General features: G+C 38.3%; 1 protein-coding gene across 1 annotated transcript; it reads right to left on the bottom strand.

Moving 5' to 3' along the window:
• Positions 1 to 773: 773 nt before the first annotated feature.
• On the bottom strand, positions 774 to 7,175 carry LOC137976666 (putative nuclease HARBI1). The gene is made up of 3 exons (XM_068824030.1): positions 6,614 to 7,175; positions 4,993 to 5,023; positions 774 to 861 (listed from the first exon to the last, which is right to left on the bottom strand). Exons 1-3 carry the CDS (start codon positions 7,173 to 7,175, stop codon positions 774 to 776), a joined length of 681 nt encoding a protein of 226 aa, XP_068680131.1.
• Positions 7,176 to 14,795: the final 7,620 nt, after the last annotated feature.

Genomic DNA, 14,795 nt, shown 5'->3' with positions numbered 1-14,795 from the left:
TAACACTACTTTTTAAAGTACACTCAGCAACAGTACAGCATTCGAACTAAACAAGAACAATTCCATGAACACAATTTTAGCTTTTATTGCAGTTTCGTTCATAGCATTCAGATACTAAGGAGTACTGGCCCTGCTTTCTGCTGTTAACGTAGACTTCTGATTTCTGAACAAGGATTTTCATGACCAAATCTGTTCAACTGAAACAGATACATTTTTCCGAGAGCGTTTATAAAAAACCTTCTCTTTACAGGTCATAAAGTAAGAAATCGAAGTTTTCGCTCATAGTGTTCGGAAATAATAGAGTTTCATGATGTCCTGATTGTTCTAAATTTGGAGGACTTGTTGAGAACTATAAAATCTATTTTTTTTAATTATAATAATAGAAATAATAATAATAATAATAATAATGATAATAAGAAGAATAATTTTAAACATACAATACATTACAATAAAATAAAAATCTTAACCAAGCTCAATTAGACATTATAAAAAATTACAAATTTATAGAAAATATTATTCGTTATACCCGTGGTGTATAAAGAGTGTTCATTTCCATAATTCGTGCAATTATTTGGGGTAAACACTTATTAAAATATCATTGTTATGATTATCATTATTATTACCATTCATTGCTATAAAAATAGTAATAATATATTCGAGATATTGTCATTTCCTCGACACCAAAACTAATGTTTGTCGGTAGCCATCAACTTGATTTTTTTATGTGCTCCTTTCTTTAATAAGCGAACCCCGCTCAAATGAAAAAATAGGTGTTACAAAAAGAACCAACATAACATACTGGAATAACAGTTAGTATTAATTAATCTTAGAAGCCTAAGGTCCAAATCCACCTTAATTTTAGACACAAAAACCAAAAAGGGTTATTTATTCCTACTGACACTTTGTTTAAATCAGCTGTATGAGTCGAAGAATATTTCTAGCCAGATACTAAGGAGTACTGGCCCAGGGTCTCTTCTGTTAACGTACACTTCTGATTTCTGAACAAGGATTTTCATGACCAAATCTGTTCAACTGAAACACGTACATTTTTCCGTGAGCGTTTATGAAAAAAACGTGCATTACTATTGACTCTTTGTTTAAATCAGCTGTATGAGTCGCTTTGTATATAAGTCACACTGTACTCTGTAAAGTAACCAGGCACATAGCTATGGGCAGCTATGTCATAGTTTGAAAGTGTATTTAGGTCACCAACTTACAGGGATTGTAGCGCACTAAGTCTTGAGAAAACATTTTCTGGGAGGTGAGTTATTTCATTGTTAGCAAGCCATCTAGAATAGAAAAAGCATGAAACGTAATGTCTATGGAAACTAGTCCAAAACTAAGTAACGAAGTTTAAACTCATGTTAACGCTACTTTTTAAAGTACGCTCAGCAACAGTACAGCATTCAAACTAAACAAGAACAATTCCATGAACTCAATTTTAGCTTTTATTGCAGTTTCGTTCTTAGCATTCGCTGATCACAGCTTTACTCGATTCTACTTAGATAAGAGCAGTACAATTAAACCCAAATGACCTCCATGGAGCCGGCGCAATCGACTGAGTGCGATCAAATCAAAAGAAAAATGGATGACAGTGGACAATTCTTTGTGGAGTATCCACGCGCAAAGCTGTGCCATATTGTGAATTCGAATTAAACAAGAACAATTCAATGAATTTCATTTTACCTTATATTGCAGTTTAGTTCTCAGCATTTGCTGATCACGACTTTACTCGATTCTACTTACTTAATAGATAAGAGCAATACAATTAATTCCAATTGTCCTCCATAGGGTCTACGGGAACGACTCAGCGCGAACAAATCAAAACAAAAATGGATGACAGTGGATTTGATAGTTTCAAAGAAAACAATAAAAAAAACTAACACAGAACACGAAAAAGCTGGAAAAATCATACAAAATCAAAAGTATTCAAACAAAGGTAAACTTTTCTCAGCGAATAATAAGACAAGGCACTGGCCCTCACCAACTGGCTAACGTGCGGCCGGAGGAAAAAGTACTAAAAATATTTCTATCCAGATGCTAAGGAGTTGCCTTAGTGTGTGCTGTTAACGTAGACTTCTGATTTCTGAACAAGGATTTTAATGACCAAATCAGTGCAATTGAAACACATACATTTTTCCGCGAGCATTAACATTAGCATTAACATAAACTTTCTCGGTACGGCTCATAAAGTAAAAAATCGAAGTTTTTGCGCATAGTGTTCGGAAATAGTAGAATTTCATGATGTCCTCATTGTTCTAAATCTAGAGGACTTTTTGAGAACTATAAAATCTTTATTTCTAAATAAGAATAATAATAATAATAACAATAATAATAATAATAATGATAATAATAATAATAATATGATTATTGAGGTAACATGTCCTTTTGATACGAGAATCCTAAAAGCAGAAACAGAGAAAATTAGCCGTTATCAAGACGTAAAATATGAATTGGAGCGAACTTATAACTGTAAAGGAGTTAAAGTTATACCTATTGTGATTGGATCGCTTGGGACAATCTCTAAAATATTCGAATCTTGGCTAACTCAAGTTAGTGAAAAAATTCATTTCGGAACGCTACAAAAAGCTTGCCTCCTTGGAACGTCAACTTCAACTTATATCCGTGGTGTATAAAAAGTGTTCGTTTCTATAATTCATGGAACCATTTGGACAAAATACTTATTAAAAGATCATTGTCATCATTATCATTATTACTACCATTACTATAAAAATAGTACTAATAGTAATAATCATACGAATTTATTCGATATATTTTCATTTCCTGGACCCCAAAACGAATGTTTGCTTCGGTTTGCTTACATGGCATTGGCGGACGAACTGTGCAGACGCTACGGGCGAATGACCTTCACGCGGTCAGGCACCTTGCTCCAGATATTGCTATCTTGGAAGTAGGTTCTAACAACCTTTTGAAACTTCCACCGCAGACGGTCGGCTCTGCGATCGAAGATCTGGTGCGTCTGCCTAAGTGCGATTTTTCAGTAGCATTTTCTTTCCGCATGCTATGTCGTTTTGGCGTAACGCAACGGTTCTGAACCAATATGTTAGTGTTGTTTTAGCTGATTTACCCAATGTTTTTTGTTGTCGTCATCCTGAGTTCAATAATCCCCATAAAGATTTCTATTTAGCAGAGAGAGTTCACTCAAATCCATCCGGACAGTAAAGCTGTCGGTCTTCACGAGAACTGACCCATTGTTTTTCACGCTGGCCTTTAGTCATGTTTGATAATTTTCTTCGAAATGATTTTTGGCTCTTATTTTTGGCCTTTTTATTGGCCTTATATGTAGTTCAGGAGGAATTCAACCTCATTTGTTAACAAAGTGGCTGTTATTTGCATAGTAATGTTTTAGGTTCTCTATGTTTAATCTTTTATTGTGAGCCATTCATTTTTACCAGCAGGGTTTCCATATCTCTTGCTATGTTCGCAAATTTCTCTCTAGTCATATGTAGTTATGCTTGAATAATTTTGTGCTGGTCGCATGTAGTTATGCTAGCTTCTGCTAGTGGTATATGCATAAGTAGTTACGCTGGCTGGTGATTGGTTATATGTAGTTATCCTAGCTTGATTTCTTTCATAGCCATGCATATGTAGGTATGCTGGCTTGTGGCTAGTGATATGTAGTTATCCTAGTGTTATTTCTTTCATAGCTATGCATATGTAGTTATGCTGGCTTGTGACATGAAGATATCTTAGCCTTGTTCTTCTATGGTCAGCCATATATAGTTATGCTGGCTTGTGGCTAGTCATATGTAGTTATGCTAGCTTTGTTTTTCTTTTCTGGCATCAAGGGTCAATCAACGCGTCGACTTTGTCTCTTGACACGGTTTTGTGTGCCCGCCAGGTTAATTTTGAATTTCCTTGCCCACTTCACTCTTTCGATCTCATTTAGTATAATACAGTCATCCTGCTTTGGTTTTCGTTTGGTTCTGGGTCCTGTGTTTTGGTTTTGCAGATTGTCATCATGCCAAACGCCAAGTCCAGTCGCTGTACATCTTAACTACCCTCACGAAACGTAGCAGCCCTCGATCTAGTGTCTAAGCCAGCAGCGTGGCTGTGCGGGCTGTTCCTGCAAGGACAGAATGGTCAAAACAAGTTCAGTCTAGCGCGTTAGTGCCTGACCCTGATGTCTCTACCCACCCAAATGAGTTTGTGCTAACAGAGTCGGTGCAATCCATGTTATCACCACAGTGTATGGAGACCTTGATAACCCCAGTTGCAGAGGAAGTTTCTTGTCGTTTATCTCCTGCTGAGGCTTCCAGCAATCCGTCTCCAGCAGCATTATCAACTTTACAAGAGGTTCTAGTCAGTTCCCCCGTTGCCCAGAATACTGAGGAGGCTGCCTCCACTGTTGTTCAAAATAGCTTGGCCAATGCTTCGGCTGCCTTGACAGGGCGGATCCCCCAAGTTTCAGCATCCAACCCGATGCCAGGTCAGTTGTTTCAATCCGTAAGTTTACCAGTGAATGCCCGTTTATCAGAAAAAATACGGGCGAAAATTTGGAAGGTTGAATATGTAGACTTTGTTTCACTACTTGCCAACCCTGTGTTGGCCGATCAATATCGAATAACCGTTAATAATTCAGAGAGTAGTTAAACTCCCTCTCTTTCCCTTGAACCATTGTCTAAAAACAAAAAAGTAATGACAATTGAAACAACGCTAAGTAGTTTTCGTGTTCTTGTGGGGGCTTACACAAAACAACTCCCTTATAAGGCCCCCGCCCTCATGAAATATGGGGAGATAATCCAGGACTTGGCTGGGAGGGGCCACAACTGGACACTTTACGACGAGAATTTACGTTTTCTGAGGAAGGCACACCGTGCTGCTCTTGCCTGGGATCGAATCGATCGCGAGTTGTGGCTTAAGTCGCAAGTTTCCCTGCGACGACCACTCCAAAACCCAGCTCATCCACCAAAAGGAAAGACAGATTTTGTCCCGAAAGGATATTGTTTTAAATTCCATAAGGATCGAAAGTGCGAGGGGTCACATCCAATTTCAAAATGCACTTTTCGTGGCTCATCAAGAATTGCCAGTTCTCAGCTCCGACCTGCCAGGTCCTCACCCTCCCAGCCTCCCCACTCCAGTAAAAGTTAAGAGATTAGGTTTCTTTTAGATAGGTACAACCCTTCCACTGTTGAATTTTTGTCATTTGGTTTTACTCAGGGTTTTCCGGCTCACTTTCAAGGGGAGAGTAAATCTCGAACAGTTGCGAATTTAATGTCAGCTGTTGATGCTAAGCTCCAAAAAGAGCTGGAAGCCCATAAATTGGCAGGTCCTTTCCAATCCCCTCCTCTAACTGCCTTCTGGATTCACCTCTCGCCTTAGTCCCAAAGAAGGTCTGGGTGAATTTCGCTTAATCCATCATTTGTCTTTTCCTAACGGTTTCTTTGTTAACGACGGCATTTCCTCAGATCATACCAGTGTTAAATATGCTACAATTGAGGAGACCATCCAACTGATTAAAAATGCTAGTCCAGGTTATTTTTTGGGCAAGACAGATGTTAAAGATGCATTCCGGATTATCCACATTCATCTTGGCCCCGGTTGTTCGATAGCCGATTAAACTAACCCATGATTAGCGTTTATTCCGTGATTAAATTTGTTATTCCTGGGATAACTAATCCAAGGATAAAAAGCTGTTTTTGAAAGCAGATTTAATCCTCGATTAACTATCCCCCGACTAAGCTCGGATTAAACCAGTAAAATCAGTTATTTGCCGCTTCGCGGCTACGCGCGCGTAAAAAATAATGCGGAATGTGTCGCGGAACGTGAAGAAATCAACTCCGAAGCAAAATAAAGAAAACGAAAACCCAACTTTTCCGTTTACGAAATTGGCGTGATCACTGAAAATGTTAAAAAAAAACCTTGAAAGTATTCAGTCGAAACTAACAAATAATGTCACCAACAAAAGGAAACAAGAAATCTGGGAAGACATTACGCGAGCTGTTAATGCAGTGAGAACAGCAAACCGTACGGTGTCCGAGGTGAAGGACAAGTGGAAAAATCTTTACAGTACCGCGAAAAAAGAATTCTCTGAATTCAAGAGAGAGTCGAAGAAGACTGGAGGAGGGCCGCCGCCGAAACCCGTAAGTGCTTCAAGTAGAGAGATTATTGAAGTGTTTGAAGACACGCCAGGTTTCAGCGGCTTGAATGCGTTTGAGACAGGTATGTAAACAATACGGTTGTGCCTAGGTTAACTTGTCATGTGATTATATTTGCACACAGACGACGGGATATATTTATTTTTCTTTGGCGCGTTCTTTACGTTGTTTTTATTTGACAGCCGCTTTACTTTTTCTGACCGAACGAAAAGTCTGGATACGTGCGTGGAAAAGATAAGTCTTTGTATTTAATAACTTAAAATTTATCGCATTCCAAGTTTACTCTAAAAGCTCCCTCACATTCCACATTTGAAATTGACAACGCGCGCTGTCACGAAGACAGCGCAACTTTGTTGTTTACATTCAACTGAACCACATTTTAGCGGATCCTACAGCAGCTTGCATGATGAATTTTAGCTTATACTAAATGAATAGCAATAATGGCTTCTGTTGTAAGCTTAAGCTTAAATTTGTTGAATGCCATTTTTACATACCTTTGTGATTGCAAATCGCTTGCACATTAATTGAATGAAACCCCTTTCGGTTGACATAGTCATTTTCGTTTTCGGTTGGTCCCTGAATCTTGACGTGCGTGCCGTCCACACAGCCAATCACCCCAGGGAACCCTCCCTTGTCGTAAAAGCCTCCTTTAGTTTGAACAATTTCGGCTTCGTTCGATGGCCACTTGATGAAGTGTACTTGTTTTTGTGCGAGGGCATAGGAAACTTTGCTGATGATGCGAGACACGGTCGACTTTGACAAACCAATGGTATCTCCAATAACTTGCAGAAAGCTTCCGGAGGCATAAAACCGCAACGCAGCAAGGACTTGTACAGTTGTTGACAAGGCATGGTCTCGAGCGGTGGCCCTTTCAAGGTCGTCACGAAGAAGGTCGATCAAAAGTTCAATTGACTCTCGGCCAAAACGATATCGACTTCTGAACTCGTCGTCAGTGTATTCGTCTAAAGAAAAATCATCGTGGAGCCTGAATTTTCTCGCTTTTCTTCTAACTGGACCCGGCATTAAGCCCAAACCTCCAAACAGTAAGTCCGCCATCTTTTTTTGTTTGGGGAAAATTTCCCTCGATTAGTGAGTTAATCCACCTTGCTAGGTGTGTTAAATTTAACCCTTAGTTTATTCCTTGGATAGTGTTAATCAAGTTTTGAGGAACAGAATTTAATCGAAGGGTAAATTTATTCCGTTGATTAGGACTATTTAATCGTAGGCTAACGCTAATCGGCTTTCGAACAACCGGGGCCGGATGATTACGGTCTCCTTGGGATGCAGTGGAGGGGGCTGTATTACTATGACCGATGCATGCCAATGGGTTGTTCCTCTTCCCGGTTAACTTTTGAAATGTTTAGCACTGCTGTAGAATGGATTGCTCGTAATAAGCTAAAAATTCATTACATTTTACACATCCGGCTTGATGATTACCTCCTAGTTGCTCCTACTGAGCAACTCTGTCAACAACAGTTGGATTTGTTAATGTCACTTTGCTCTTACCTGGGTATTCCCATAGCACCAGAGAAGACGTGTGGCCCTTCCACTACCATGTCTTTTGCGGGTATTGAATTGGCCTCCCTTCTTTTGGAGGCTTGTTTACCTCGTGATAAGATCGCAAAGTGTATTTCCCAGATCTCAGATTTTATCCACCGCAAAAAGGTCACCATAATAATACCTGACCTGCTAAACACCCTTACTCGCAGACGGAGACTGAATTGCTAAGGGGCCGAAAGAGCTGTTCTGCCGGCTAGGCGCACGGCCCCAGAATATGACCCATGTATGACCTCGGAGCACAGCACCACAGCCAGATAGAATAGGCTGCGAGTCGATTTTTCTGAGGGAGGAAAACCGGAGCACCCGGAGAAAAACCCTCGGTGTCAGGTTGAGATCGACTGAAACTCAGCCCACATACGATACCGGAGTCGAGAGTTGAACCCGGCTCGCAGAGGTGGAAAGCACGGTTGCTAACCACTAAGCCATTCTGACTCCCCAAGAGAGTGCAGGTGCATTCCCTCAACGGCCTCTTAAATTTTGCTTGTTCAGTGATAAGGCCAGGTCGAGCCTTTTTAATACGTCTAATTGACTTGACGGTGGGTGTACGTTTGCCGGATCATTACATTAGACTTAACCGCGAGGTAAAAGAGGATCTCAAAACATTGCTGTCCTTTTGCTTGGATTTCAATGGAAGGTCTTTTTTCTTGGAAGACTTATGTCTCAATTCCTCCAAATTAAATCTATTCACCGATATCTCTGGTGCACATGGTTTTGGTGCTATATTTGGGCCCCACTGGACCAGAATGTTGCGACTCTAGAGTTTTAACCTATTGTCTTAAGTCTGTACCTTTCGGCGAAGCCATGGGTAATCAGTGCATATTGCTTTTTTTACTGATAATGAATCCTTGGTTCACTTGATCAACAGACAAACATGCAAGGATAAATATTTGATGGCCTTTGTTCGGAAGCTTATTTCAGTATGTTTACATCACAATATTCTTTGCAAGGCTAGGCACATCCGGGGAGTTCATAACAACCTAGCTGATGCTCTGTCTCGCTTGCAGGTGTAGACCTTCAGACAACTAGCTCCAGCTCACATGGACCCCTTGCGTACAGAGACTCCCCAGCATCGGCAGCCTCAGAATTGGCTTCAATAGTGTCCATGCTCGCTAGGTCCAGCCTCCAACCTCCCTCTATTCCAACTTATCGGTGTGCTTGGAAGCCTTTTTACCAATTCTTGAACACAATTTTCCAGTTCGTTTCCAACTACTTCCCCATCGCACCTCATAAATTGGCTATTTTTATTGCTTTTATGTATAATAGAAATTATGCTTCATCAACACTAAGTTCCTACGTGTCTGCTGTTGTTGACTCACATAAATTTCTCAGTTATTCAGATCCTACAAATTCCGTCTTCCTCGTTCAAATGCTCAAGGGTTATAACAAACTTGATTACCGTTTAGATGCTCGCTTGCCTATTACTATCCCAGTTCTCCAAAAATTGATTGAGTCTTCCGCTGCACTTTCTATTTCTGAGTATCAATGTTGTTAGTTTAGAGCCATGTGTACAACAGCCTTCTTTGCCTTCCTTAGAATTGGTGATGTGACCTACAACTCAGCTAAGGATGCTAGCAATCTTATACTACAGGCTCATCATGTTTCTAAACTGGTTGATTTTTCCAAATATGTTGTCGCTTCTAAGATTACTTTTGGCAATTTCCAACACAGCTACAACCAACGTCCCCTTAAAATCTTTTTGCATCGCCAGAATTCTTCTTGGCCGGCGCAATTTTTGCTGGAGGAAAAAGACCTGGCCCACCTTTCCTGAATCCAGATAAAAATCCCTTTCCTAGAAAAGTTTCTGCTGACCTTCTTTCTCTTTCCTTAACGACTTGTGGACTGGACTCCACGCGTTATAAAGGTCCTAGCTTTTTCATTGGTGCCGCCTCATTTACTGCAGAGTTGGGAATATCTGATGCTCAAATAAGGGCTTTGGGTCGCTGAAAGTCGAATGCCTTTTTTTTAAATGTATTAGAATACCGTCGCTTTCCACATAATTCAACATAATAATATTTGTAAGTAATTCTTCCTGGATTTCAGTGCACCACAGTGTCACGCATGTTTTAATATCGAGTATATTCTTGATGTGTATGCGGCTTGAATGCACCATTATCAAACAAAACAAAACGATCAAAGGTTAAGACAATACTTTTCCAGTCTTGCAGGCATAAGAAACGAACTCAAAGCAGTCAATCGAAAAGTCATGTTAACCATTTTCTAAGGCCTCCAGGATGCCACATTTTTTCCACGTTCTCGATGATTGAGAGGTTTTTTTATCAAAAAGTAATAGAAAATGAAAATAGTCTTGCTGCTTGAAAAGAAAACCGCAAAATTTAGTTCCCAGCGGAAATTTCAGTCCGAATTCGCGCCGCAAAAATTTGTTCCCGCAAACCTCAAACAATCGCCAATCCGCAAAATAAAAGTCCCACAATATTTTCATGCTACACAATAACAGTAAAAGACAAGGCAAAAGACAGATGAATAAAAAAATAACATAGTTTTTATATAAAACTCTAAATTTCGAATTCTCAGCGAAACATTAATGAAAATCGATCCTAAAAACACTAAAATTCCTGGGGAAGGGCATGATGTTCTGTCAGAAGGAAGAAAGGAATCACGTGCTAGGCAACCATAAAGGTGCACGTGATACGACGAAATGAAACGCAGATTTCGACTGGGTTTGGCAACCCAGTAATAAGAGCAGTACATTCCAATTGTCCTAAAAGAGTTCGCGAACGACTCAGAGCGATCAAATCAAAGCAAAAATAGAAGACAATGGATTTGCTAGTTTTAAGGAAAACAATGCCAATAATCTAAAACAAAAAAATCAAAAAAACTAATATGAAATCAAGAGTATTCTAACTTAGGTGAACTTTCTTACCGAATAATGAAGGTTTGTAATGTCGATGATGAATACAGTGTAAAGACAGTCAAGACATACATTTTTCCTAGCAATGATCAAGAAAAGTTCGCTTTACGGATCATAACGAAAAGTCGAAGTGTTCTCGCGTGGTAATCGGAATTAATATTGTTTTACGATACTCTGATAGTTCTAAAATTGGAGGACTATTCTAGAACTATAGAATCTTTATTTGTACCTAATATGTATAATGTTATTACGAAGGAAATGTGTATCAGTGGCAATCAACTTGATTTTTTTCATGGGCTCCTTCATTTAAAAACAGGGGACCTGGCTAAGAACAAATAAGAGGTTTTGCAAAAACAACAAAAAGGATGCAAGGGTATACCGGCTCCCGTTTCAGATAAGATACAGAAGGAAAGGAAAGGAACTTTATTTAAATGTCTAGTCGTTCTAGCGCTGGAGCACTAATGGGGGACACTGTAAACTGAAATCAACAATTAACACAAATGAATTCAAATGTTGGTTTTTTTAACTTCTACACACTTCACGGTATAGTTAGAGTATTGGGTATTGTGGGTTCTCTATATGGACATTTGCCTGTGTTACTGCTAATAAAGGCAGACTACGCTTCACACTAAGCACACGCATATTGACCTCTGAATTCGAATGTCTTATGCTGGTGTTTGTTACGTGCGGTGCATAAATGCATACATCAGAAATGAATTTGTTGCAAGAGACTTCACTCTATTGGTTTTTATAAAGTAATTAGGATAGTACGCGCACTCTCATTCGTCAATAGCTGTGTTTAGATGAGAGTATCGAAACACGGCTGTGACCTCACACAAATTTGTTGAACTCGGGGGGAGAACTCTCGACAGTTATGCAAACCCTCGACTGCGTCTCGGGTTTGCATAACTGTCAAGAATGCTCCCAACTCCCCCGAGTGTTTAAATGAGCCTATTTGAAACACGGAAAACGTCCTCGATTGCTCAAATGATCCAGGACGTGAACAATGGATGAAATCAATTTGATTGTGTTCTGTTAACGTACACTTCTGATTTCTGAACAAGGATTTTCATGACCAAATCTGTTCAACTAAAACACATACATTTTCCGTGAGCGTTTACGATAAAAAGGTGTATTACTATTGACTCTTTGTTTAAGTCAGCTGTATGAGTCGCTTTGTATATAAGTCACACTGTACTCTGTAAAGTAACCAGGCACATAGCTATGGTCAGCTATGTCAAATTTTGAAAGTTTATTTGGGTCAACAAACTTACAGGTCTTGTAGCGCACTAAGTCCGGAGAAAACATTTTCTGGGAGGTGAGTTATTTCATTGCCAGAGAGCGATCTAGAAATGAAAACATGAAACGTAATGTATATGAAAACTACTCAGAAACTAAGTAACGAAGTTTTAACTCATGTTAACACTACTTTTTAAAATACACTCAGCAACAGTACAGCATTCGAACTAAAGAAGAAGAATTCCATCAACACAATTTTAGCTTTTATTGCAGTTTCGTTCATAGCATTCGCTGATCACAGCTTTACTTGATTCTACTTAGATAAGAGCAGTACAATTAAACCCAAATGACCTCCATGGATGACAGTGGACAATTCTTTGTGGAGTATCCAGGCGCAAAGCTGTGCCATGAATTCGAATTAAACAAGAACAATTCAATGAATTTCATTTTACCTTATATTGCAGTTTCGTTCTCAGCATTTGCTGATCACGACTTTACTCGATTCTACTTACTTAAGAGATAAGAGTAATACAATTAATTCCAATTGTCCTCCATAGGGTCTACGGGAACGACTCAGCGCGAACAAATCAAAACAAAAATGGATGACAGTGGATTTGATAGTTTCAAAGAAAACAATAAAAAAAAAACTAAAACAGGACACGAAAAAGCTGGAATAATCATACAAAACCAAAAGTATTTAAACAATGGTAAACGTTTCTCAGCGAACAGTAAGGCAAGAGACTGGCCCTAACCAACTGGCTAACGCGCGTCCGGAGGAAAAAGAAAGAACAATATTTCTATCTAGATACTAAGGAGTACTGGCCGTGCTTTCTGCTGTTAACGTAGACTTCTGATTTCTGAACAAGGATTTTCATGACCAAATTTGTTCAACTGAAACAGAGACATTTTTCCGTGAGCGTTCATGAAAAATCTTCTCTTTACGGATCATAAAGTAAAAAATCGAAGTTTTCGTGCATAGTGTTCGGAAATAATAGAGTTTCATGATGTCCTGATTGTTCTAAATTTGGAGGACTTGTTGAGAACTATAAAATCTATTTTTTTAAATTATAATAATAGAAATAATAGTAATAATAATGATAATAAGAAGAATAATTTTAAACATACAATACGTTACAGTAAAATAAAAATCTTAACCAAGCTCAATTAGACATTATAAAAAATTACAAATTTATAGAAAATATTATTCGTTATACCCGTGGTGTATAAAGAGTGGTCATGTCCATAATTCGTGCAATCATTTGGAGTAAACACTTATTAAAATATCATTGTTATGATTATCATTATTATTACCATGCATTGCTATAAAAATAGTAATAATATATTCGAGATATTGTCATTTCCTCGACACCAAAACTAATGTTTGTCGGTAGCCATCAACTTGATTTTTTTATGTGCTCCTTTCTTTAATAAGGAAACCTCGCTCAAATGAAAAAATAGGTGTTACAAAAAGAAGCAACATGACATACTGGAATAAAAGTTAGTATTAATCTTAGAAGGCTAAGGTCCAAATACACCTTAATTTTAGACCCAGAAAGGGTTATTTATTACTATTGACTCTTTGTTTAAATCAGCTGTATGAGTCGCTTTGTATATAAGTCACACTGTACTCTGTAAAGTAACCAGGCACATAGCTATGTCATAGTTTGAAAGTTTATTTGGGTCAAAAAACTTACAGGCGTTTTAGTGCACTAAGTCCTGAGAAAACATTTTCCGGGAGGTGAGTTATTTCATTGTTAGAAAGCTGTCTAGAATAAAAAAAACATGAAACGTAATGTCTATGGAAACTAGTCCAAAACTAAGTAACGAAGTTTTAACTCATGTTAACACTACTTTTTAAAGTACACTCAGCAACAGTACAGCATTCGAACTAAACAAAAACAATTCCACAAACTCAATTTTAGCTTTTATGGCAGTTTCGTTCTTAGCATTCGCTGATCACAGCTTTACTCGATTCTACTTAGATAAGAGTAGTACAATTAAACCCAAATGACCTCCATGGAGCCCGCGCAATCGACTCAGAGCGATAAAATCAAAGGAAAAATGGATGACAATGGACAATTCTTTGTGGAGTATCCACGCGCAAAGCTTTGTCATATTGTGAATTCGAATTAAACAAGAACAATTCAATGAATTTCATTTTGGCTTATATTGCTTTTTCCTTCTCCGCATTTGCTGATCACGGCCTTACTCGTTTCTACTTACTTAATAGATAAGAGCAATACAATTAATTCCAATTGTCCTCCATAGGGTCTACGGGAACGACTCAGCGCGAACAAATCAAAACAAAAATGGATGACAGTGGATTTGATAGTTTCAAAGAAAACAATAAAAAAGAATAAAACAGGACACAAAAAAGCTGGAAAAATCATACAAAATCAAAAGTATTCAAACAAAGGTAAACTTTTCTCAGCGAATAATAAGACAAGACACTGGCCCTCACCAACTGGCTAACGCGCGGCCGGAGGGAAAAGTAAGAAAAATATTTCTATCCAGATGCTAAGGAGTTGCCTTAGTGTTTGCTGTTAACGTAGACTTCTGATTTCTGAACAAGGATTTTAATGACCAAATCAGTGCAATTAAAACACATACATTTTTCCGCGAGCATTTATAAAAAACTTTCTCGGTACGGCTCATAAAGTAAAAAATCGAAGTTTTCGCGCATAGTGTTCGGAAATAGTAGAATTTCATGATGTCCTCATTGTTCTAAATTTAGAGGACTTTTTGAGAACTATAAAATCTTTATTTCTAAATAAGAATAATAATAATAATAACAATAATAATAATAATAATGATAATAATAATAATATGATTATTGAGGTAACATGTCCTTTTGATACGAGAATCCTAAAAGCAGAAACAGAGAAAATTAGCCGTTATCAAGACGTAAAATATGAATTGGAGCGAACTTATAACTGTAAAGGAGTTAAAGTTATACCTATTGTGATTGGATCGCTTGGGACAATCTCTAAAATATTCGAATCTTGGCT

The sequence above is a fragment of the Montipora foliosa genome, chromosome 11 (genome assembly GCF_036669935.1).
Source record: "Montipora foliosa isolate CH-2021 chromosome 11, ASM3666993v2, whole genome shotgun sequence".
In the NCBI taxonomy this organism is placed as follows: Eukaryota; Metazoa; Cnidaria; class Anthozoa; order Scleractinia; family Acroporidae; genus Montipora; species Montipora foliosa.
Note: the sequence above shows the minus strand (reverse complement) of the source record. Positions and strands in the feature narration are given on the sequence as shown.